This window comes from Artemia sp. Qi Xiang Cuo, chromosome 4 (assembly GCF_049724085.1).
Source record: "Artemia sp. Qi Xiang Cuo chromosome 4, ASM4972408v1, whole genome shotgun sequence".
NCBI lineage: Eukaryota > Metazoa > Arthropoda > Branchiopoda > Anostraca > Artemiidae > Artemia > Artemia sp. Qi Xiang Cuo.
In genome coordinates, this window is record NC_142797.1 from 9,874,053 (window position 1) to 9,897,698 (window position 23,646).

Genomic DNA, 23,646 nt, shown 5'->3' on the forward strand with positions numbered 1-23,646 from the left:
AAAGAATAGAAGTATATATATGTACATTTCACTCAATTGCATAGTAATAAATACATAAAAGTAAGGAGAACAAATTTCAAGAGAAGGTTAACTTTACTCTGCGGGTATTTTGTTATCTATGATAGTTGTTGAGCTAGGTGAATACAGAATTCAGAAATAGATCTATAGGCCAAGTTAGGGCTTAGGAAAGTTCCGTCTTCCACCCCTCCCTGCTTGTGAGAACCTTTCAAACCTTATAGGTTAGCAAAGAGACGGAGAATGAGGTTGAAAAGCCTCTTTTCATTGCCATATATTGAATATAGATCCATTTCTGAACGTTTCGGTCGCTTAGCCAAAGTTTGTCCAAGATCAAGTATATTTCGTGACTTGAGGGGGAAAGAAGTAATACAAGCACTTGGAAATTCCTTACCGGGTCCTAATTTGGGCAACGGATCCACTCACAAGTTTCTTTTGTTTAGCTTGACAACTTTCCAAGAACACGAATAAAAGAAAATGTAATTTATACAGATATAATTAGTATTCTACGAAATTACACTGCGTTTTTGTCTTCTGTTTTGTCAAAATAAATAAAAATTTTTTATTCAAAATAGAACGTCTGTTAGTGAAATTCACTGCTAACGTAGCAAATCCGAATTTTTGAGTATGTGTGCAGTTCAAATTATTTATGGATTGGAAAGTTACTGTTATTCTTTGATACTAAGTTCTTTAATACTAAGTTCTTTAATTTGAATCACGTTTACTGTCAAAATAATTATTTAGTTTATAATTAAGCAAATATATTTGAAAACTAATTTCACTATTACACTTTCTGGTACTCTTCTATTAAATGGACTCTTTTATATACTGGTAGTTTGGTTAATGGTAATGAAATAAAATAGGATGAATATATAATAGTTTAGAAACAAATTCGGGCTATATATTTGCACATTAGGGGGGTGGGGGTAAAACATAGTATATATTATTACGTAACCTAACCTAACCTAGGTACCTCCCCCCTCCCCCTAAACCCCAAAAACAACAATTCAAATATCGTATACGCAATGAAAACCATGCTATACATTGTATTACTCTATAGCGGTATCTTGAATTATCCCGTCAAAACGGGTTTTTCATGACTGCTTTCCATTGCAGTATATAAAAGAGTCCGTTCAGTGCAGGAGTACCCACTTTTAAACCAGAAAAGAAAAACCAAATTTGATTCTGCGCTCATGAAACCTTGTGATGAGTATAAAATCTCATATATTAATAACTCCAATTTTGACAAAAGTGTCTTATCCAAATTGATTCAGTTGCTTAAATACATATACCAGCATAAAATAAAGAGAGATTATTATGTTATTATTTATAAGTAAAAAGGTTTGTGTTGGAAATAGGTTCTCTTTTCTTTTTTGGCCTCTACATGCTTTGATTTTTTTTTGTCCATTTTTTAATTTTAAATATTAGAGATAAATTTTTGCCTGGTATAAGTAGGTTTTTCATCTCTGCTTCCTCCCTACCTCCTTCTCGTGCCCCTTTTCTCTCTTTTTTTTGTTGCTATTCTGTTTTTTTTTTTTGTGACAATTACCATGTAGTTCAAAGTAATGAGATATTTATCTAATTTTTATTTGTAGATGTCAGCGATGTTAAACATGTCATGAATTACGACCTCCCAACAAATGTGGAAGATTATATTCACCGAATCGGACGGACAGGTCGTGTGAACAACGTAGGCACTGCCCACAGTTTTTTCACAGATGAAGATTCTGGACTCGCTCGGGACCTTGTCCCAGTGCTAAAAAAAGCAAACCAGGAAGTGCCTGAAGAACTGATAGAAATGATTCCTACCCGTGGCAGTGGAGGTACTTAAGATAAATTTATCCGTATTTGCATGGCAGTCGATTTGTAGCTTCTTTTGTTTTAATGTGTACATCCGAAAGACACTATAATTTGGTGTAAAAATTTGCTTCGAGTTTTGTAGTTATTTATAAAAATTTACTCTATTCTTTCGAAAAGTGACACAGTTTCGTTCTCTTACTTCATCCCTTTCCCGCTCTTTTCTCTCAGTCCCCCCTCTCTCTCTATCTCTCTATCTCTATCTCTATATCTCTCTATCTCTCTCTCTATCTATCTCTCTCTCTCTATCTCACTCTCACTCTATATCTATCTATGTCTCTCTATCTCTCTATCTCTCTCTCTCTCTCTCTCTCTCTCTCTCTCTCTCTCTCTCTCTCTCTCTCTCTCTCTCTCTCTCTCTCTCTCTCTCTCTCTCTCGCTCCTCTGTCTCTGTCCTACCCTTCTGCTTATTCTTAAACCTTTTCAATGAGGCAAAACGAAAATTATATATAGCAAAAAAAATAAAAATAAATTATAACACAGAAACCAATGTGTAAGCATGCACATCAATATGCACTAAGTTGCCAATATAGTGACGCTTTGTAGCATAGACTTTACTAAGTATCCCCAACTGGGATAAACCTGTTTCTTTAGTCAAAACACTTGAAGAAATGCAAATTACCTTATAATTGAATGGAAGGAACTTTTTACGTCGAATATCTTTTTGGTGCCCTAACGTAGCCACAATTGGATTTGGTAGCAGCGTCAGTGCGTAGCAATAATTCAACGGTGCATAAATGAATTTGTTATTAAGGTAAGGTCTACATCTAACTTAAAGAATTTTTAGAAAGGCATCAGTAACATATAGGCTAAATATGGACGTTTTTAGCTAAAAAAAATACCTGGTCCATCCATCATTTTACTGTGTATTTTTGTTGAAAACTCACCATTGCTTGAACTTTTATGGGCCTCATAGGCATAAACAGACCTAAGCTGGGTCTAAGGGGTGAAATTTTTTTTTATTTTGATGGCTTTGGCATTTTTCGGGTTGTAATGTTCTCTACACTTTTCGCTCCTGAAGTCATTGGAGAACGTTAGCCTACTGTATACTATATCGGATTAACGACACTTCTTGACTATTAAGGTCCTTGCGTCGGCCCTACAGTCTGTTGCTACATCTGGGTTTGAGCTCTGGGTCGTCCATTACCAGGCTGAACTCAAACCTAATGCGCCACCACAGGACTCTTTGGAGAACCGACATCCCATCATTTCAATTTTGAAGGTTCTACTCTGTGACTCCTGGATTTTACATGTCACTCGGGACCCATCTTTGCGTAATATTTGAATATTTGACCCAGCTTGGTTGTCGCAAAATGTAAAAATCCTCCCCGGCGGGGAATCGAACCCCGGTCTCCCGCGTGACAGGCGGGGATACTGACCACTATACTACCGAGGACTTATGAGAATGATTTTCAAAAAGTTAACATTATAGCTAATCGTAGTTTATTGGTAAAAAATTGCAATGTCAAGGTTGTTGGTTGGAAATTGTTTTGAAAAATGGTATTTTTTCGCCATTATTTCGCTAAGTAAAAGATGAATATTGACTTTTAACGCTCTTTCCGAATGTGCTTATCAATACTTCACAAATATGCCTCCCCCCCCCTTCTCCACTAATGGGACTGGATAAGGCTTTATCTGGCATATGACCTAATTCTTGATAAGAAATAAGCAATAAAAATAATGTAAACCCACAAAATCAGTAAACTTATATATAGCCTAGAGCTATATCAAATCCCATCAGGGGGGGAGGAGGGGGGTATGTTTATCTTTTAGCTAGCTAATTAACCGAGAGAAGTAACAACGGCGCTTGTGCATTATATGTCACCCACCGCTATATTCTGTACAAGGAACTACTATAGGAAACCAGACAAACGGGTATTTGCTAGATAAATGGATGGCAAAGCGTGATTTAAAATTGCGTTTACAATATTTAAACTCTTGTTTTTTGGGGTTTAGGGGGGGGAGTACCAGGGTTAGGTTAGGTTACGTATTTAATATATGCTATACTTTACCCGCCCCCCCCCGAATGTGCAAATATATAGCCCAAATTTGTTTCTACACATTGTATATTCATCCCATTTTATTTTATTTCATTGGCATTAACCAAACTTGACTTCTTTCGTGGGTACCGTATAATGCACAAGTACCGTAAAAACTTGCCTACGCATTTTCGGCTTTATGGCGCCTGAAAATAACACAATAATAATGTGATTACATCAGCAACATAAATTCTTGCTTTGTTCTTATCAAAGGATCTGTTCTAAATTATTTTTACACTTGCTTTCAGTTTAATTGAACCCCCACCTCCTCCCTAAGGCCAGGACGTGAATCTTAATTTCTTTTCTTTGTATTCTTCTTTTCTATGTTTATATTTGCTATAGTTGATATGCTGTATTTTTAGGACCCAGAAAATGGGGATCCAATAAACGAAACGACGGTTTCTACAAGAAGACATCATCATTTGGTCACAAATATAAGGACTATTCCCGAAGGAAGGATGACTATTCTTCACAAGGCTACCATAGATATAATCAAAATCGTGGTTCGAATTGGGGAGATAGAAACTATAACGAAGACGGTATGTCTAGGCTTGTGTAGTCTATTAGCTTCTGACACTTTATTCTAGTTGAGAAACTAGTGTTTGACCCATCAGATCAAACACTATTCATCGGTCAATTGCTAGTTTTTGGTATATCTTGTTCACTTTCTAATGGTATTGGGGTATTTAACTATATGGCTAAAGATATTCAACAAGTTGTTTTTGTCACATCTGAAAATCATATCTCACATTCCCTTACCTAAGCTGTTCTCCAGGGGAGAATCAGCAGGGACAATTGAAATTAGGAGGATTAATTTTTGATTGAACATACATTCCCGTCGGTTGGGGGAATTCATGAAAACATAGGTAGTGGGCAAGGAGTTTTTTTTCAATATGCGTGGTTGGAAATACCTTACCAAGGCATTTTTATATTGCTTCTTTTCTTGCAGTCAGACACTAAATCATCATCTCTAAGTCCTACAGCAACCGATCTTTTGTCATCTAAACTTTTATCAGTGATAACAGGAAAAATAATTTAATATTTAAATAATTAAACGAATCCGGATTCTGTTTCTATTTGTCTTCATCATTTTATTAAAATTGTATTTTCTTTTCTTTTTCTTTGTTATGAAATAGACAGACGTTGTGGTCTAAGCTGTGATTTATTGTTAGTTATTAATCCAAGGCTAATTTTTTTCTTTTTTCTTTTCTTAATTTGTCTTTACTTATACTCTGGGGTAGGTTCTTGCTTAGATATATAACCTCTAACCTTCAATACTTTAAATCCGGTAGTTATCAAATCATGTTCGTTCATTGACAGTTCGGCCGTAAATGAAACAAAATCTCAAAAATAGACAGATAATTAAGGCATTATCTATTTCATTGCTGAAAACTGAGACCATACATAAACTAGATTCTAGGAAGCAGGAAAGAGGGAGGGTAGGGGTTATTATCAATTCTTGTAAATTTAGGACCCCCCTCCCTTCCCCCCTGTGTAGGAAATATTAACGTGATCTTTCATTTCATGCTCAAAATTTTTCAGAAACGAGAAGGGCACAGTCTTCCCTCCGTCGTACACCCTTCTTTAACGCTTAATATAAACATAATCCTTCAAATGACTGGTGGTTAGGACACGATTTTATCTGCGTATCTTATGGATGGTCTTTCTTTGGAGTATTGCTAGATGGCTCTACTGTCTTTAATGGGAAAGGGCTTAAGGAAAGGGATAAGGATTAAGGAAAGGGTAGTGTAAGAAATTATTGATGTTACAGTGATTAACCCAAGGGCAAAATTATATTCGTCTCGAAAAATACAGATGTGCTCCCTCGCTTAGATGTAAATTTAGTACTTATGTATTATAGTGACCCCAATGTTGTTCTTGACCTGTTGTAAAACCGGTTTCACTGTGTTCACTCGGAGATAATTGGCTTAGCCTGAGTGAGATAAACTATTATCCAGGTATATTTTAATTAAATATTTAATATATAGAGTTAGTTATGTTTTGTATTTAATATAATGCGTTCTGGGCGGCCTGCTTTCCATAATTTTCTGTTGTAGTTTCCGTAATTTTGTTACTAAAGTATTATATTTTCATCGTATTTTGGTATATTTCATTGTGATTAACCTAAATTCACTTCTTGAGTGTGGCCGCTATAATACATAGGTACTTAAATTTATAGTAAGCGTTAATTTATAGTAAGTCATTCCTCTATCTAGCTGGCCACGTGAAAATTGTTTCTTCACATTCAGCTCAATTGTTCTTACAGTTTATTATTTTGAACTGTCTTAATTACGGTTTCTTAGATTCCCTAGGTAGTCTGGCAGTTAGTATTTTTTACTGTATTTAACTTATTTTGGTCCTTTGAGATCTGCAGAAACGCTATAAAAATGTCACTAAGAAAGTTCATTATATTTTTGACAGTTTCTTTTTAGTTCAACGCTCTTTCCTTTCTTATTTTTTTATTCCCTTTCTTGAGAAAAAAAAGCGGGTATTGTACAGTCCTTCAAAATTAAGCTTATTTCAATAATGACTTAAAATTGAGCTAAATATCCTTCAACATGGCGATTTCTTCAGATTCATTTATATGAAATAAATTTTTAAATTATAGTTGGTCTAGACATTTTTCTCTTAACGGATATTAAACCCTATTTATTAGTTAACTTAGTTGTTGAGAGATTTGTTAGTATGTATTTGAAGGATGGTATTAATTAGCCTTAATTTGATATTCGGTATAGAGGAAATTGGGTCCTTCATTTTCATTCTTCTGGCATATATGCAAGAAATTATAAAAGGTTCAAAACTACTTTCAAGTTTTATGTTATTTGATTCCACCGTTTTTCTTTTCGTGTTTCCGTTAATACTCCTTTTCACAATTCATCCGATTCTAATTTTTGGGATTGTTTATACAAAAAAGAAAGAGGTATGAAAAAAGATACCCCAGGGATTATCTGTGGGGAGAGTTTTATATGATTGGTTTAGTTAGCGCTTGTCTGGTTTAGTTAACTCTGTCTTCGGTCGCCTTCTAAAAACAGTCTTTCATAAACCCCAAATCAGCCGCCTCACCAAAGCACGAATATATTCTGCTTCGGTTTCCAGCGTTATGCTCAATTCTGCTGAGACTTGGTCGCTGACTCAGACACAGACGCTGAAGGTAGATGCCATCCAGACGAAACACCTCCGAAAAATAGAACGCTCCCGATGCTCCGACAGGGTACGAAATTCGGAAATCCTCAGGTCCTTCAAACTCCCACCCCTGTCCGAGCAGCTTGAGTCTCGCTCGCTGCGTTGGTATGGTCATCTGCTCCGTCTGTCTGCCCAAACACCCGCCCGGCTCATCTTCGATTTCGACCCAGCTGCAAACGGCTGGAGGCGTCCTAGGGGAAGACCACGCACCAGATGGGCGGACGTCATCCCTGATCGGCTCGCCTCCAGAAACATCAACCCGGCTGAAGTGACAACCCTCGCCCTGAACCGACCACTCTGGAGAAGACTGACGGCACTGACGACTGGTTCCCTCTACGCTGGCGACGCTGCCGAGCAAGAGCTTTAAGTAAGTAAGTAAAAAGTAGTTAGTGCTTAACAAGTATACAATTGTCATACCCTTACGATGTTTACTTCAAAATAACTAGAATTTTTTTTTCAAAGTTTCCTTCTTTTTTCCAGATTAATCGCTTACGAAGTGGAAGACCAAGGAAGAATAATGTGATCACTTGCATCCGTTTTTGTTCTAAACTTGTTTCTAGGTTTATTAAAAAAAAATTAAAAAAAATAAATGAAAATAGTGTGTTAGTCTATGCGTTTCTAATGATAAAATGGGTCTATCATAGAGGGGTGGTTTTGTAACTCCAAAAACTTCTCGTTCTTTTTAATGGCTTGAAACTTCATATAGGAAGACCAATCAGGTTTAAAAGCGACGGAGCATTGGCTTCCCTTTCTGACATAGGCTTAAGGAATAATGAGGTTTTGTAACTCCAAAAACTTCTCGTTCTTTTTAACGGCTTGAAACTTCACATAGGAGGACCAATCAGGTTTAAAAGCGACGGAGAATTAGCTTCCCTTTCTGACATAGGCTTATGGAATAATGAGGTTTTGTAACTCCAAAAACCTCTCGTTCTTTTTAATGGCTTGAAACTTCACATAGGAAGACCAATCAGGTTTAAAAGCGACGGAGCATCGGATTCCCTTTCTGACATAGGCAAGGAATAATGAGAATAATTTAAGAAAATTTGTTCACAGAATTGTAAGAAAATAATCCCTGTTTTTCTCTGAGCTTTTATTATTCGATGTTAAACTGCAACTGGTTAACCATTGCCTCAAATTAAACTTCTAGTTTATTTTCTCTACAAGTTTTTAATGTTATTTCGTAGTTAATACTATTATTAATGTTAATATTAATTAATAATGTTATCAATTAATATTATATTAATATAATGCGTTATTAATAATGTTTCAACGAAGGACAACAATTTTGATATCATACGATAGTTGAGACTTCGCTTTATCAATGTACTGAATTACATTTTTGAAATTGGTTTTACACGTTTTTGATTGAGAAATATGTTAAAAGCATGCAAATAGGTAGATTTTTCTATTTTTAAACAAGTTTCGATTATTCTCTTAGAAAAAGTTTAAGTAATGCCATAATTCTGGATTGTCGACTGGTAGATTTGAAATTAGGTATACCAGTATCATGTTCCTATAGTGCAAACTACAGCAGTTGGCAAGATTGTTCTTGTCGGTCAACCGTCTAGGGCTAAAGGGAAAGCAGGTCGTCCTCGTCTGGGGTGGGAGGACGTCATAAAGAAAGATTTAAAGGAAATGCGAACTTCATAGGTGGGTGTAAAAAGGGAGGCTTTGAATAGACTGGGATGCAGGAGCGTGCGTGGCTGTGTTGGCCTCAGGCGGCTTGGTGCTGCGGTGAGTTGTTAGTATTAGTAGTAAATCTTGTCGAATCTTGAGCAAATCCAAGTCTCCAAGTTATGGATTCTTAACCAGCTCAAAATCCCAAATCGAGTGTCAGATATGATACTATTTGTCTTTTAAGTGGCTGTCAAGTCAAAATGGACCACTTACCTTGATCACCTGAATCACCACTTACCTTAGTTCGGTTACCATCAAACTAAGGTAATTAATTTACCTTCGTTTGGTTGTGGCAACTCGAATGGTGGTATTTTGCAATCCGTAAGTTTTTACGGGGGAATATAGAAATTATTTTGGGCCATTTTTATGTTGTCAGCCATCTGTTTCATGTCCAAGGAAGTCTTTCTGGTCTTTAGGATATGGTAAAAACAGATTATGAAGTCAAAACTACAACTCGTAACTAATTCTGCGATCGAGGCGAGTGACTAAAGCATATTTTGTAAAAGTGAGAAACCTAAAAATATTTTTAGGGCTTACGCGTGAAATTTTAAGCTTGTGTAAATCCCCCCCCCCACCTCCGAAATAATCAACACATTCGTGCCGAGATTTTTGAGTTTTCACTTAGCCTCAGCCTTTTCCCTATGCGCTCAAAGGTGTTTTTTCTGAACTTAGTGACATGCAATATCTGGTGGAGGGGGACGCATGAATAGCTAGTATTCTTCGAGTCAGGGGAGAGGTCTACTCGCCTGTGTTATTCACTATTCATTTATCTCAAGCTAGTTTGTTTCCAGCAACAAGATGTAAGTTTTATTGGGATGCGAAAAACAAGTATCCACTCTTACTTCTGTATAATGAAGGTCTCTAGGCCGCTAAGATATTATAAAAACAAATTTTTATACCAAAGGAGAGGAAAGAACTTAGAACATAGTTTGTAAAAGCTATAAATTTCTAAGATTCTTGACAACGAAAAAAGTAGTGCATAACGGATGGAGCCAATAGATTCCTTTGCACCACCTTGTAATCAGGCTCGTTTGTAGAGGGAGTGGGGCTAAGAGTTAGTGACAAGGAATTGTCTATATTATTGATACACTACATCTAATTTATAAATATCGAACCTCTAAGTATCTTTAAAGAAAAATAATATATATCCGAGGGATGGAGTGACTTTTGATTGCTGATTAAGAAAGTCAACCAAAAAAAGTCAAAGTTTTCAAAGCTGCGGGAGGGGGGGGGGTTGTGTTTTGTTATTTTTAGGGGGCTAACTATCAATAGGTTACACCAAAAATATCAAATAGCCCTTTTGAATCGTAGCTTGCAAGTTGCCGGTATGGGGTCGAAACATCCACCCATAGGTCGGAACCAGTACCCTAGGATGGGGTTGCGCGACCGCAAAATGTAGTTTTAACAATATCGAAGGGTAAACAATGAGGAACTAAGAATCCTTTGTCTGAAGTTTCAAAATATTTTTAAAAAGCAACATTTACAAAATCAACTTTAATGAATATATATACACTGCTGTCCAACATTTTCGAGTTAACTAATAACAGCTTCCACTTTTTTAGTAGAAAAATTCTGAAGTGGGTGCGTTGGCGAAGTCATTTTCCTGTGGAGATTTCGTAATAGCAGAGGTATAACCTGCTCTAGGGCATTGTAAATTCTTGAATTGCTGATGATTTCTAAAATTCTTCGCCATAATCCTCATCATCGAACGGTTTCATATTTTTTACACTTTTCTGTTTCTTACTTCGGACAGGCGGAATTTCTCCGCTGCCTTCTTTTATCTCATCGCCGCCACTTCCACTCCCCTCTACATTCCCCCGACTAACTTCTATGATCTGCACTTTAGCCTCCCCGTGTTCTCTGAACCCTTTTGTATCAATATCAATAGGAAAAAGAGGAGTTGTTGGTGGCACTGTAGGTGGCACTGTAGTATTTGAATTTTCAGGTTCCATTTCATTAAAATAAAAGGATAGGAAAATTCCAGTTCCAAGAAGTGCAAGTATGACCACTATTGCTGTGATATAGAAACACGCCCGCTTTTTAGAGACTTCCGGGTCACGCCTATTTCGTCGCATTACCTGAAAAAAAAGATAAGCATTACTTTTAAATGAGCAAACCCTTACAACTATTAAGCCGTGTCTTCAAAGTAGTATTTTCAGGTGAATTCGCCTGCACTTTTTGGGTTTTGCTGAAAGCTCCAGCTGTGCTTTTTAAAGCTTTAAAAGCAAATTAAGGTGCTTTTGAAGTGACCTTTTTTTTCTTTTTTTTTGGAAAAGTCAAATCTGGTTCTTTTCAAAAATGACACTACCTGTTAGCGCTAAAGCCTCTGCTGTGGCAATTAGATATTTTTGGAAAAAAAATTCTTTTTGTTTTTTCACTGGAAAAATTGAAATAATTGCCCGAGAAAAAATTCGTACATCCCTTAGTTTTTTTTGCCATTTGGAGCCCCTGTTAAGACTATTATCTTTCATGTTTGACAAAAGAAAGGAATATTTGGATATGTCATGAAAATTTTGATTCCGATTTCTTTTTCCTTTGAGTTCTTTTGGTGTGGACAGAAGCAGTCACTTCATTATTACCAAAAAAGAGACAGAAAATAAGATTTTTGGGTGTTTTTAAATCCCCTCCCTAAACTCATAAATATTGCAACTTTTCGTGATGCAACTGCAACTGCAACGTGATGTGATGCAACTTTTCGAATCAGGGCTATTCAAGAAATTATGTTAAACAATCAAACACGTGTCCTAAACCAAATGATAATAAGTACTTATTACATACCTGATATTTAATTTCGAATAAGGTTTTTCTAGGGTACTTATTTTAAAGATACTTAATAGTTTCTGCAATAACTTATTACAATTACAGGGCTCTAACCATAATATGAACCCTGGAGAGCAATTCATATCTCGTAGCTCACACGTTACTTTTGATTTCAACAATTTTTATTCGATATAATAATGATAAATTTTTAACCCACTAACATTATAAAAAAGTGGAGTAACAGAAGAAAGTAAAAGGAAATGACATACAAAACAATAACAACAATGCAAATCAGAATCGCACGAGAGGATGAAAAGGACCTAATAATAATAATAATAATTTATTTCTGACCCACTAATACGATGGTAAACAAACACATACAAAACAATACTAATATATATATATATATATATATATATATATATATATATATATATATATATATATATATATATATATATATATATATATATATATATATATATATATACATATAAATATATATATATAAAACAAAAAAATAATGCAAATCAGAATAATCGCACGAGAGGGATATGAATTATCATATCACAATATGAATTATTGTGATCGTTATAATTGGAGGGCTCAAAGCAAGATCTTGGCATCCAGGCTTCATCTTTCAACTCAGCAAGTGTAGACAAGTTGTCAAAAATAAATATGAGGTTAATATTGCAATGATAAAGTCCAAAAGCAAAACATGACAAGCACATGTTTCACATACATAGTTTTTTTTATCTTCATTAAGGAGGCAATTTTGAAGTCTTTAAGTGAAGTATTAGAAGGCTAAAATTGCCTCCTTATTCACTTTAGAACTTATTAATTACATGTTTGAGGCTGATTTTCCAATATATAAGGTCTTAACCATAACACAGAAAGTGAATATTAAAAAAGTGGTTAACTTCCAAACTAAGAAGCTATATGAAGGCTTTTAAATTATAACGGTTTTAACCGTGTTTTTCAAACTATATCACTGTTCCAGCTTTGGGCGACACAGAGGGAGGGGTTATCTTCATATCAAATTTTAGAAAAATCTTCCAAGATACATTACTGAACAATTGCTATCTTATCTTACTCTTGCATGTAAAATTTTAACTTTTAAAAATTGTATTGGCTCTGCTCCTACTACTCGTACCATACTACTACTCTGAAAAATAATGCTCCCACAGTAATTGGTTGTACAATGATTAGCCCTTTAAAACTGCAGCTGTTGCGACTACTAGTGACAAGGCTATTCCTACTATGATTGCTGCTGTCATGACTAATTTTTAACAAGACTGAATTGAAGTTATCAAGTATTTTGCAGTAGGTTGCATAGGTTGCATCAAGACATGGCTAATTGCAGACAGAGAAAAGCCAAGACAGATAGTCCAAGTAATTGAGAGGCAAATTGACATAAGACCATTAGATTGCTTCTAATGAGAGGCAAAGAAGGCACGCCCGCTTACAGTCTAGAAGAAATTGAACAAAATTTTAAAATTTATATAGGATCAATAATTTGCTTAAAATAACAGGCAAATAATCGTTTAAAACTATCTTTGTCTTTCAAATAGTACCTATTCGTTGCCTAAGCTTAGCTAAGCCTGAATTGAAGTTATCAAGTATTTTGCAGTAGGTTGCATAGGTTGCATCAAGACATGGCTAATTGTAGACAGAGAAAAGCCAAGACAGATAGTCCAAGTAATTGAGAGGACACATACTTGTTTGTCAGTTTCTGGAAAGGCATCCCTGCCGAGAGTCTCGGGCATGCTGACCAAGAATTCAAAAATTGACATAAGACAACCAATTCTCCTATCATGTCTACGACTGATATTGATTAAAGTTAACTAATATAATTCATTAATATAATTAATGGGAATTATTGACCGCTATTAGAAATGATATTCCATTGTAAACTCTCTTGATGAAAAAATGTACTGAAATTAAATTTAAAACAAAACATGCTTTCAACATAGACGGCAAATCAATTAACTCTTACGCACAAAAATTCATTTTTTTTTACGAACAGAAATTCGCCCAAAGCCAGCAAAAATTAGTCCAAACAATAGGGCCGTTTTTTCAAACATCAAAGTGCTAATATCTTACATCTTTTGTAAGAAAACGCTTAAAAGTGAAATCTTTGATACAAGATCTTACATCTTTTGTCGTTTTTATGCAAACGCCTTCCATCATTCTGCTCTGATCAGCGGTCTGAGAACAATGATGAGTATATTATCAAAGTTCTCGCATCAATGTTCTAAACGGCAGAAAAATGGCGTTCTTCACACTTTTTGCGAAAATCAGTGAGCTGTAAGATCTTAAAACAAAGATGAGCGAAAAAACGATAATCTTTGCAGAAAGATGCAAGATCTTAGTGCTAAAAAACGGGCCTAATGTAGTCAAACTTAATTGAAGATAAATTACCACAAATAAATGCAGAATCAAGCACACCTAAAGACTAAAGTGTCATTTGCGCTTTGTTAAAAACGAAATTTAGTCTCATTAGTTCTTACCTTCTTAATGTAACATGTACGAAGTCAAAATACTGCTTACAGCAACAACCTTATTTTTTGATATATTTAAATATATGAAAAACAATTTAGTTTTACCAGTCTAATATTGCACAAACATTTTCTTTTAATGAGGGGCTCCCATGAGTAGTGATCTACCTATTGATGGAAACGGAACATGGAATTACACAAGAATATACAGTGCAGTTTGACGTCCACATTGTAAAAAGCGACCAAACCTTTTATATTATATATCTATAAAGTGAACAAACATGTTTTGAAACTATAATTGTGATTGTATAACGCAACCAGACGGGTTTTTGGGACACTTTCATCATAACATGTTTTCTTCTTTTTTTTTTAACCAGAAACTAGAAATTATCAAATTGCATATTTAGGAATGATTTTGTAGGAAAAGCTGTCTATCATCCATGCATTATCCAGTGTTTCATTTCTTTGAAGTATGTGCTATCAGACTGGTTTTTGATTTTTTGGACAATTGCCTTTAGTCAATACTAGTTTGTTAGGAATGTGTCGCTAGATAGCATTTTCGAATTCGATCGTATGAAGGTGGATAAAAAAAAGGGTATAGCATTTGCGAATTGGACTATACGAACGATATTAATTGAATAATAGGGAAAAAACAGAGCTAGATAGTATTTGTGAATTGGACTCTATGAACGATATTGATTAATGTTTGAATAATAGGAGCGTGAATGATTCTAATTAGTGATTGGATCGTATTAAGATAGAGAAAAAGGGTTAAACTGACTGGCAGTTAAGGTAGCCCCGAAGAGTATGTTAACTCATAGCTTATTTATTATAAATTTGGAACAATATCAATCTAAGGAAATGGTTAACGATGATAAAATCGTCTTATGACTTGACCTAGCTTTATTTCTTTGATGTGATCTGTATAATACACAAGTGACGTTTGAGCAGTGTTGTCAATTTAAAATAGAGTTTAACGTTATAGTATACTAAAGAGTTGATATTAAAAGAGATCTAGATGTTAAGAAAATAATCTTAGCAACGGATAGCTTTATTTCTTCAACGTGTTCTTTATAAAACACAAGTGGAGTTTGAACATTGTTGTCAGTTTAAAATAGAATCTAACGTTGAAGTATACTAAAAGTTAATACTAAGATAGATGTAGATGGCAAGAAAAGAATTTTGATAATGAAATTCAGAACAAACCTTAGAAATCCTTACAAATCAAGTAGTAAGGTGTATTTGAGTACGAACCATCAAGGATCATAAGCACCAACGACCCTAACCACCAGAGACCTCAACCCCCCAAAGGTCCCCTCTCCCCAAAATCGAAGGGCGCCCCCCTACCCTCCAACTTTTTGACCCCCTCTCCCCATTTTTTTTTTATTTTTTTTTTTTGGACAAAATTTTTTTTTTGACTTCAAAATTATTCAACTTTTTTTTACGTATCTTAAAATGACATGAAATATGCTTGTGGCTCTACCAATTGTGCTCTATGCTTTCTAAGAGACACGATGAGACTTTCCCACTGGCACTCTATGGCCGGTTATCAACACTACCTAGTTTATTGCATGTATTAAATCAGTAATTTTTACACAGTGGAACGATAAACACATAACTAATATCTCTAAAAAGTGAAGATGATGCATTTTAAGAAAGTGTGTTCACATGATAGTGTTATTGTAGCATTGAATGCTGACAAGGACAAGTATCTACACTATGAAATAAGTAAAAATTTCAGCAGCAGTTTTAGCATAAGTATGCTTTGTCATTATCTTGTTGTACTGAATTTCTTCATATCGAAGAACTTATTTAGCTCATATGATGGTGTATGTGTGTCGTTGAGATCTCCAATGATAACTACAATCATAGAGAAGTCCAATATACCAGTAGTAGTTAATGACGAGGGGAATGTTCTTGCTAGTGCTTGTGGTAACTTATTACCCAGTTTTAAACCATATCATCAGCTTTCGGGTATTGGCATTCAAATGACAGCAACGACGAAAAGAACGGTCTACTCTTCTACCACTATCATGAGCCATATAATGTCTATCTAACGGAACTATTACCTGTGTAAAAATAGTGTGATAATAGACAGGGAAATTGCTAGAAAAATAAAAGGGCATTGGCAGAAAATATCACTAAGGAATATAAAGATGAATCGATGAAAAAAAAAGTACCAGCAAACATTACTGCCATTGATCAAACAGTCAATAAACCCAATAATACCAAAGCCAAAAAGCATATTTACCCTTTCGATGAAACACCTGTCAGAATTGTGTATGAATCAAAATGGAATAATGATTATTCTACTGATCACGAACTAAGAGAAGGCAATAGCTATAGTGTCAAGAGAGAACATGGTGAACCATTTTATGGAACAGATTCAAAATGTCCAAAGTTGTTCATTGATATTAATAATGTATAATAATATGTATTTTTTGTATTAATATTCTACATGACATTATTTCATTAAAAATATATTATGCATTACATTGTTATGTGTTCATTATTTTTAGAGTAAGCTAGCATATCAAACCTTTAGAATGTCTATTAAAATATTGGGGATGTAAGAAAAGCAATTTGCATACATCATATGTCGGATAGATAGGTTAACACAGAGAAAATCTAAGTATAAGAATGCATAAATTCTCTATCAACATCTATTGACAGATACTTGGGATAGCATTGACAAAATCCAAGTATCAGAGTGAATAAATTCTTTATCAATGTCGTTTTACAGATACGTTTGATAACACTGATATAATTTAAGTATCAAATTGAACAAACTCCTTATTAACATTCTTTGTCGATATCATTTGTCGGTTAAGTCGGATAACATTGACAAAATCTATCTATTAGAATGAATAAATTCTTTATCATCATTCGTTGTCGGATTTGTCGTTATGAAAAAAATGTATGAAAGTAAGTAACAAACTCTTTCTTGAATTCACCTCTTGGATACACAATACAGAAATTATATAAAAAATTGTAATTTCCAGACTTCATTTGCATGCAATAGATACCGAGAGTTTTATGACTTCTCCCCACAATGAATTCAGATGGTTTTAGGACTCATCCCCCTAGCCATAACTCCATTCAACCTTGAGCGAAGGTATAAAAAATTGATGAAGTACTTCTCTACTTAACAACTACATTAATAGCTTCCAAGATTATAAAACTATACGACACAGAATTGATTTGTTTAAAAAAAACATCTTGTGGTGTTATATTTGAAGGTGTATTTTTACTATTGTCTATGGAACTCGAAGAAATTGACTGTTATCATTGGATAGTGAACTATAATATGTTTGAGTATGATAAAAGCTTGTGGGGTACTACATTACGTCGTATAAACAGACTGGGATTCTACGATAGAGTGATTACATCACTTAATAATAGTGGTCAGGAACTGAGAAATGTTCAGGAGGAAGTCACTGAAATTTGCAGCTTTTTCGGGGTTGAAGTACTCTACGTAAAGGGTAATGTACCTACAGATAAAGTTTTAATTCAAAAGTGTGACCCTAGGATTCCACTTTTCAATCTAGAAGAATATAAGTGTCCTAAATTTGAAGGGGCTTATCACCGTCCTGAAGACGAGGTTAGGCTCTTCACGCAGCGGATACCTAAGGACATACCTGATCGTGATAAATGAATAAGACACGGTAAAAAAATTCTATATGACGGGACCCTCGTTTCTGGTTGTTTAAGAGTGAACTTTAAGTACTATTCTTATGTAAATATATGTTTTTTCTCAAAAAATCTGTTAATATGTTTAAGTAATTAATAGGCTGTCTTTAAGGTTAACCCGTCTTTATTCTTTAAAACAGTTCCATTTATTCATTAAATTATGAAGAAATTGTAAGTAAGTAACAATCGCTTTCTTGAATTCGCTTCCTGGACACAATACAGATATTTCATTCAAGAAATTATGAAAAAATCGCAAGTAAGTAATAAACTCTTTATTGTTTTCACCTATTGGATACACAATACGGAAATTTCGTTCAAGAAATTATGAAGAAATTATAAATAAGTAACAAACTCTTTCGGTCAATATATACTAAATCATATCATTGAGTTAGGACTAAACTGAATACACCATTCGATGCCTTTTTTTATGCTGATTACGAATATAATAATCATTCCTATCGGAAATTCAAATTTAAGCCATTTTTTAGCTCTTGAAAATGACAAAAAATAGGGTGTAAAAAGGATAATATAGGGTGTAAAAATGCTTAAAACATTTGTTTTAAACTTACTGTTTCATAATAAATCCTTATTTTAATCCACAAGCACTGACTTTCCATGAGTAACTTGGATAATCACAAGTATATAAGTTCCAAAAATTCATTTTCCAAATATTATGTATTTTTTTCTTCCTTAACGCCGAATGTTCAAGAATGCGTTTTCGACGAAACGTCGAAAATATTAAACCTAACCAAACCTAACCAAACCTAACCTAACCTAATCCTTTAATATTTTCGACGGTTTCTCAAAAACGCATTCATCAACATTCGGCGTTAAGGAAGAAAAAAATACATAATATTTGGAAAATGAAATTCTTGGAACATATATACTTGTGATTATCCAAGTTACTCATGGAAAGTCAGTGCTTATGGATTAAAATAAGTATTTATTATGAAACAGTAAGTTTAAAACAAAGGTTTTAAGCCTTTTTCCACGCTATATTAGCCTTTTTACACCCTATTTTTTGTCATTTTCAAGAGCTCAAAATGGCTTAAATTTGAATTTCCGATAGGAATGATTATTATATTCGTAATCAGCATAAAAAAAGGCATCGAATGGTGTACTCACTTTAGTCCTAACTCAATAATATGATTTCGTATATATTGACCACTCTTTCTTGAAGTCACCTCTTGTATACACAATATAGAAATTTCATTCAAGAAATTATGAAGAAATTGTAAGTAGGTAACAAATTAGTTCTTGTATTCGCCTCTTTGATAAATAAAACAGAAATTATATGCAATAGGTAATGATCAAACTCTGAGTAAATAACAGTTTCTTTACAAAATTTACTATTTTCATGCAAAATAAAGAAATCTAATTTTGAACATTATGAAAAAAATTGTAAACAAAACTCTTTCTTGAATTCACCTCTTGAATACACAATATGGAAATTTAACTCAAGAAGCTATGGAAAAAAATGGAAGTAAGTAACAAACTCTTTCTTGACTTCTCCTCCTGGATACACAATACAGGCATTTCATTCAAGAAATTATAAAAAAAATTGTAAGTAAGTAACAAACTCTTTATTGATTTCACCTCTTGGATACACAATACAGATATTTCATTCAAGACATTATTAAAAAATCGCAAGTAAGTAACAAACTCTTTATTGTTTTCTCCTCTTGGATACACAATAGAGAAATTTCATTAAAGAAATTATGAGAAATTGAAAGTAAGTAACAAACTCTTTCTTGAAGTCACCTCTTGGATACAAACAATGCAGAAATTTCATTCAACAAATTATGAAAAAATTTTAAGTAAGCAACAAATTCTTTCTTGAATTCGCCTCCTGGATACATAATACCGACATTTCATTCAAGAAATGATGACAAGATTCTAAGTAAGCAACAAGCTCTTTCCAGAATTCTCCGTTTGAATGCACAATACAGAAACTATAAAAAAGATTTGTAATTTCCAGGCTTCATTTGCATGCAATAGATACCGAGAGTTCTATGACTCCTCCCCGCAATGACTTTTAAGGGTTTTATGACTCCTCCCCACAATGAATTCAGATGGTATTAGGACTCATCCCCCTAGCCATAACTCCATTCAACCTTGAGCAAAGGAATAAAAGTTTGATGAAGTAATTCTCTACTTAACAACTACAATTAATAGCTTCCAAGATGATAGGACTGTATGATACAGAATTTATTGGTTTGAAAAAATCATCTTGTGGTGTTATATTTGAATGTGCATTTTTATTATTGTCTATGGAACTCGAAGAAATTGACTGTTATCATTGGATAGTGAACTATAATATGTTTGAGTATGATAAAAGCTTGTGGGGTACTACATTACGTCGTATAAACAGACTGGGATTCTACGATAGAGTGATTACACCACTTAATAATAGTGATAAGGAACTGAGAAATGTTCAGGAGGAAGTCAGTGAAATTTGCAGCTTTTTCGGGGTTGAAGAACTCTACGTAAAGGGTAATGTACCTACAGATAAAGTTTTAATTCAAAAGTGTGACCCTAGGATTCCATTTTTCAATCTAGAAGAATATAAGTGTCCTAAATTTGAAGGGGCTTATCACCGTCCTGAAGACGAGGTTTAGGTTCTTCGCACAGTGGATACCTAAGGACATACCTGATCGTGATAAATGTATAAGACAGGGTAAAAACTATTCTTTATCATGGGATCATCATTTCTGGATGTTTAAGTGTGAACTTTAAGTACTCTTTTTATGTAAATATGTGTTTTTTTTCAAAAAATCTGTTAATATGTTTAAGCAATAAATATCTTTAAGCTTAACCCGTCTTTATTCTTTAGAATAGTTCTATTCATTTCATCAAATTATGAAGAAATTGTAAGTAAGTAACAATCGCTTTCTTGAATTCGTTTCCTGGACACAATACAGATATTTCATGCAAGAAATTGAGAAAAAACCGGTAGTAAGTAATAAATTCTTTATTGTTTTCACCTATCGGATACACAATACGGAAATTTCATTCAAGAAATTATGAAGAAATTGTAAATAAGTAACAAAATCTTTCTTGAAGTCACCTCTTGGATACACAATGTAGAAATTTCATTCAAGAAATTATGAAAAAATTGTAAGTAAGTAAAAAATTCTTTCTTGAATTCGCCTCCTGGATACACAATACAGACATTCCATTCAAGAAATTATGAAAAATTCTAAGTAAGTAACAAACTCTCTTTTGAATTTGCCATGTGAATGTACGATACAGAAATTCGATCCAGGAAATTACGAAAAAAATTGTAAACAAACTCTTTCTTGAGTTTTCCTCTTGGATAGACAATACGAAAATTTAACTCAAGAACTTATGGGAAAAAAAGGAAGTAAGTAACAAACTCTTTCTTGACTTCTCCTCCTGGATATACAATACAGGCATTTCATTCAAGAAATTAAAAAAAAAATTGTAAGTCAGTAACAAACTCTTTATTGATTTCACCTCTTGGATACACAATACAGATATTTCATTCAAGACATTATGAAAAAATCGCAAGTAAGTAACAAAATCTTTGTTGTTTTCACCTCTTGAATACACAATAGGGAAATTTCCTTAAAGAAATTATGAGAAATTGCAAGTAAGTAACTAACTCTTTCTTGAAGTCACCTCTTGGATACACAATGCAGAAATTTCATTCAACAAATTATGAAAAAATTGTAAGTAAGTAACAAATTCTTTCTTGAATTCACCCCGTGGATACACAATACAGACATTTTATTCAAAAAATTTTGACAAAATTCTAAGTAAGTAACAAACTCTTTCTTGAATTCGCCGTTTGAATGCACAATACAGAAATTTAATTCAGGAAATTATAAAAAAAAATTGTAAACAAACTCTTTCTTGAATACACCTCTTGGATACACAATATGGAAATTTCATTCAAGAAATTATATCAAAATTCTAAGTAAGTAAGTAACAAACTCTTTCTTGAATTATCTGTTTGAATGCACAATACAGAAATTTAATTCAGGAAATTAGGAAAAAAATAATTGTAAACAAACTCTTTCTTGAATTTACCTCTTGGATACACAACACGTAAATTTCACTCAAGAACTTATTAAAAAAATTGTAAGTAAGTAGCAAACTCTCTCTTGGATTCTCCTCCAGGATGAACAATACATACGTTTCATTCAAGAAATTATAAAAACAAAATATAATTAAGTAATAAACTCCACACACTCATAGTGAGAGATATGCAAAAAGTTGGGTTAATTTAGGTTCACATAGAGTGGCGCCGCCACTCTATGAAATTTCACTCAAGAAACTATGGAAAAAATGGAAGTAAGTAACAAACTCTTTCTTGACTTCTCCTCCTGGATACACAATACAGATATTTCACTCAAAAATTAATAAAAAAAATTGTAATTACGTAATAAACGTACTATTGTCTTCACGACTTGGATGCACAATACAGATCTTTCATTCAAGAAATTATTAAATAACCTTGAGTAAGTAACAAACTCTTTGTTGTTTTCACCTCTTGGATACACAATAGGGAAATTTCATTAAAGAAATTATGAAAAATTGCAAGTAAGTAACAAACTCTTTCTTGAAGTCACCTTTAAGAAACACAATGCAGAAATTTCATTCAAGAAATTATGAAAAAATTGTAAGTAAGTAACAAATTCTTTCTTGAATTCACCTCCTGGATACACAATACAGACATTTCATCCAAGAAATTATGACAAAATTCTAAGTAAGTAACAAACTCTTTCTTGAATTCGCCGTTTGGATGCACAATACAGAAACTATAAAAAATTGTAATTTCCAGACTTCATTTGCATGCAATAGATACCGAGAGTTCTATGACTCCTCCCCGCATTGAATTCTAAGGGTTTTATGACTCCTCCCCACAATGAATTCAGATGGTTTTAGGACTCATCCCCCTAGCGATAACTCCATTCAACCTTGAGCGAAGGATAAAAGTTTGATGAAGTACTTCTCTACTTAACAACTACATTAATAGCTTCCAAGATGATAGGACTGCATGACACAGAATCTATAGTTTTGAAAAACTCATCTTGTGGTGTTACATTTGAATGTGCATTTTATTATTGTCTATGGAACTCAAAAAAATTGACTGTTATCATTGGATAGTGAACTATAATATGTTTGAGTATGATAAAAGCTTGTGGAGTACTACATTACGTCATATAAACAGACTGGGATTCAACGATAGAGTGATTACACCACTTAATAATAGTGATCAGGAACTGAGAAATGTTCAGGAGGAAGTCAGTGAAATTTGCAGCTTTTTCGGGGTTGAAGCAATCTACGTAAAGGGTAATGTACCTACAGATAAAGTTTTAACTCAAAACTGCGACCCTAGAATTCCAATTTCCAGTCTAGAGGAATTTAAATGTCCTAACTTTTAAGGGACTTATTACCATCGTGAATATGAGGTTAGGTTCTTCGCGCAGTGGATACCTAAGGACATACCTGATCGTGATAAATGCATAAGACACGGTAAAAAATATTCTATGTCATGGGACCCGCCACCCGCCACAGTGGCGTCGCCACTCTATGTGTACCTAAATTAACCCAACTTTTTGCATATCTCTCTCACTATGAGTGTGTGTAGTTTGTTAATTACTTACAATTTGTTTTTATAATTTCTTGAATGAAATGTCTGTATTGTGTATCCAGGAGGAGAATTCAAGAAAGAGTTCAGTCTTTTCAATCTAGAAGAATTTAAGTGTCCTAAATTTGAAAGGGCTTATCACCGTCGTGAAGACGAGGTTAGGTTCTTCGCGCAGTGGATATCTAAGGACATACCTGATAGCGATAAATGCATAAGACACGGTAAAAAATATTCTATGTCATGGGACCCGCCACCCGCCATTCTATGTGAACCTAAATTAACCCAACTTTTTGCATATCTCTCTCACTAT

At 33.9% G+C, this 23,646-nt stretch overlaps 2 protein-coding genes and 1 non-coding gene across 6 annotated transcripts in view; 1 reads left to right on the forward strand and 2 right to left on the reverse strand.

Moving 5' to 3' along the window:
- LOC148952767 (putative ATP-dependent RNA helicase DDX5) overlaps positions 1–7,690 on the forward strand; it is a 59,645-nt gene extending 51,955 nt beyond the window's left edge. Inside the window, exons 9-11 of the mRNA XM_089088078.1 lie at positions 1,611–1,838; positions 4,274–4,450; positions 7,575–7,690. Of these exons, the coding sequence (XP_088944204.1) occupies positions 1,611–1,838; positions 4,274–4,450; positions 7,575–7,579 (410 nt within the window). The 3' untranslated portion in view covers positions 7,580–7,690. The remainder of the gene's footprint in view (positions 1–1,610; positions 1,839–4,273; positions 4,451–7,574) is intronic.
- On the reverse strand, positions 3,197–3,268 carry TRNAD-GUC (transfer RNA aspartic acid (anticodon GUC)). The gene has a single exon. It is a non-coding gene; the product is annotated as a tRNA-Asp (tRNA).
- Positions 7,691–10,216: 2,526 nt separating the features above from the next.
- LOC148952769 (uncharacterized) overlaps positions 10,217–23,646 on the reverse strand; it is a 166,746-nt gene continuing 153,316 nt past the window's right edge. For all 4 annotated transcript variants that reach the window (XM_089087417.1, XM_089087415.1, XM_089087416.1 and 1 more), the window contains one exon: positions 10,217–10,849. In XM_089087417.1, the coding sequence (XP_088943543.1) occupies positions 10,448–10,846 (399 nt within the window). In that variant the 5' untranslated portion in view covers positions 10,847–10,849 and the 3' untranslated portion in view covers positions 10,217–10,447. The remainder of the gene's footprint in view (positions 10,850–23,646) is intronic.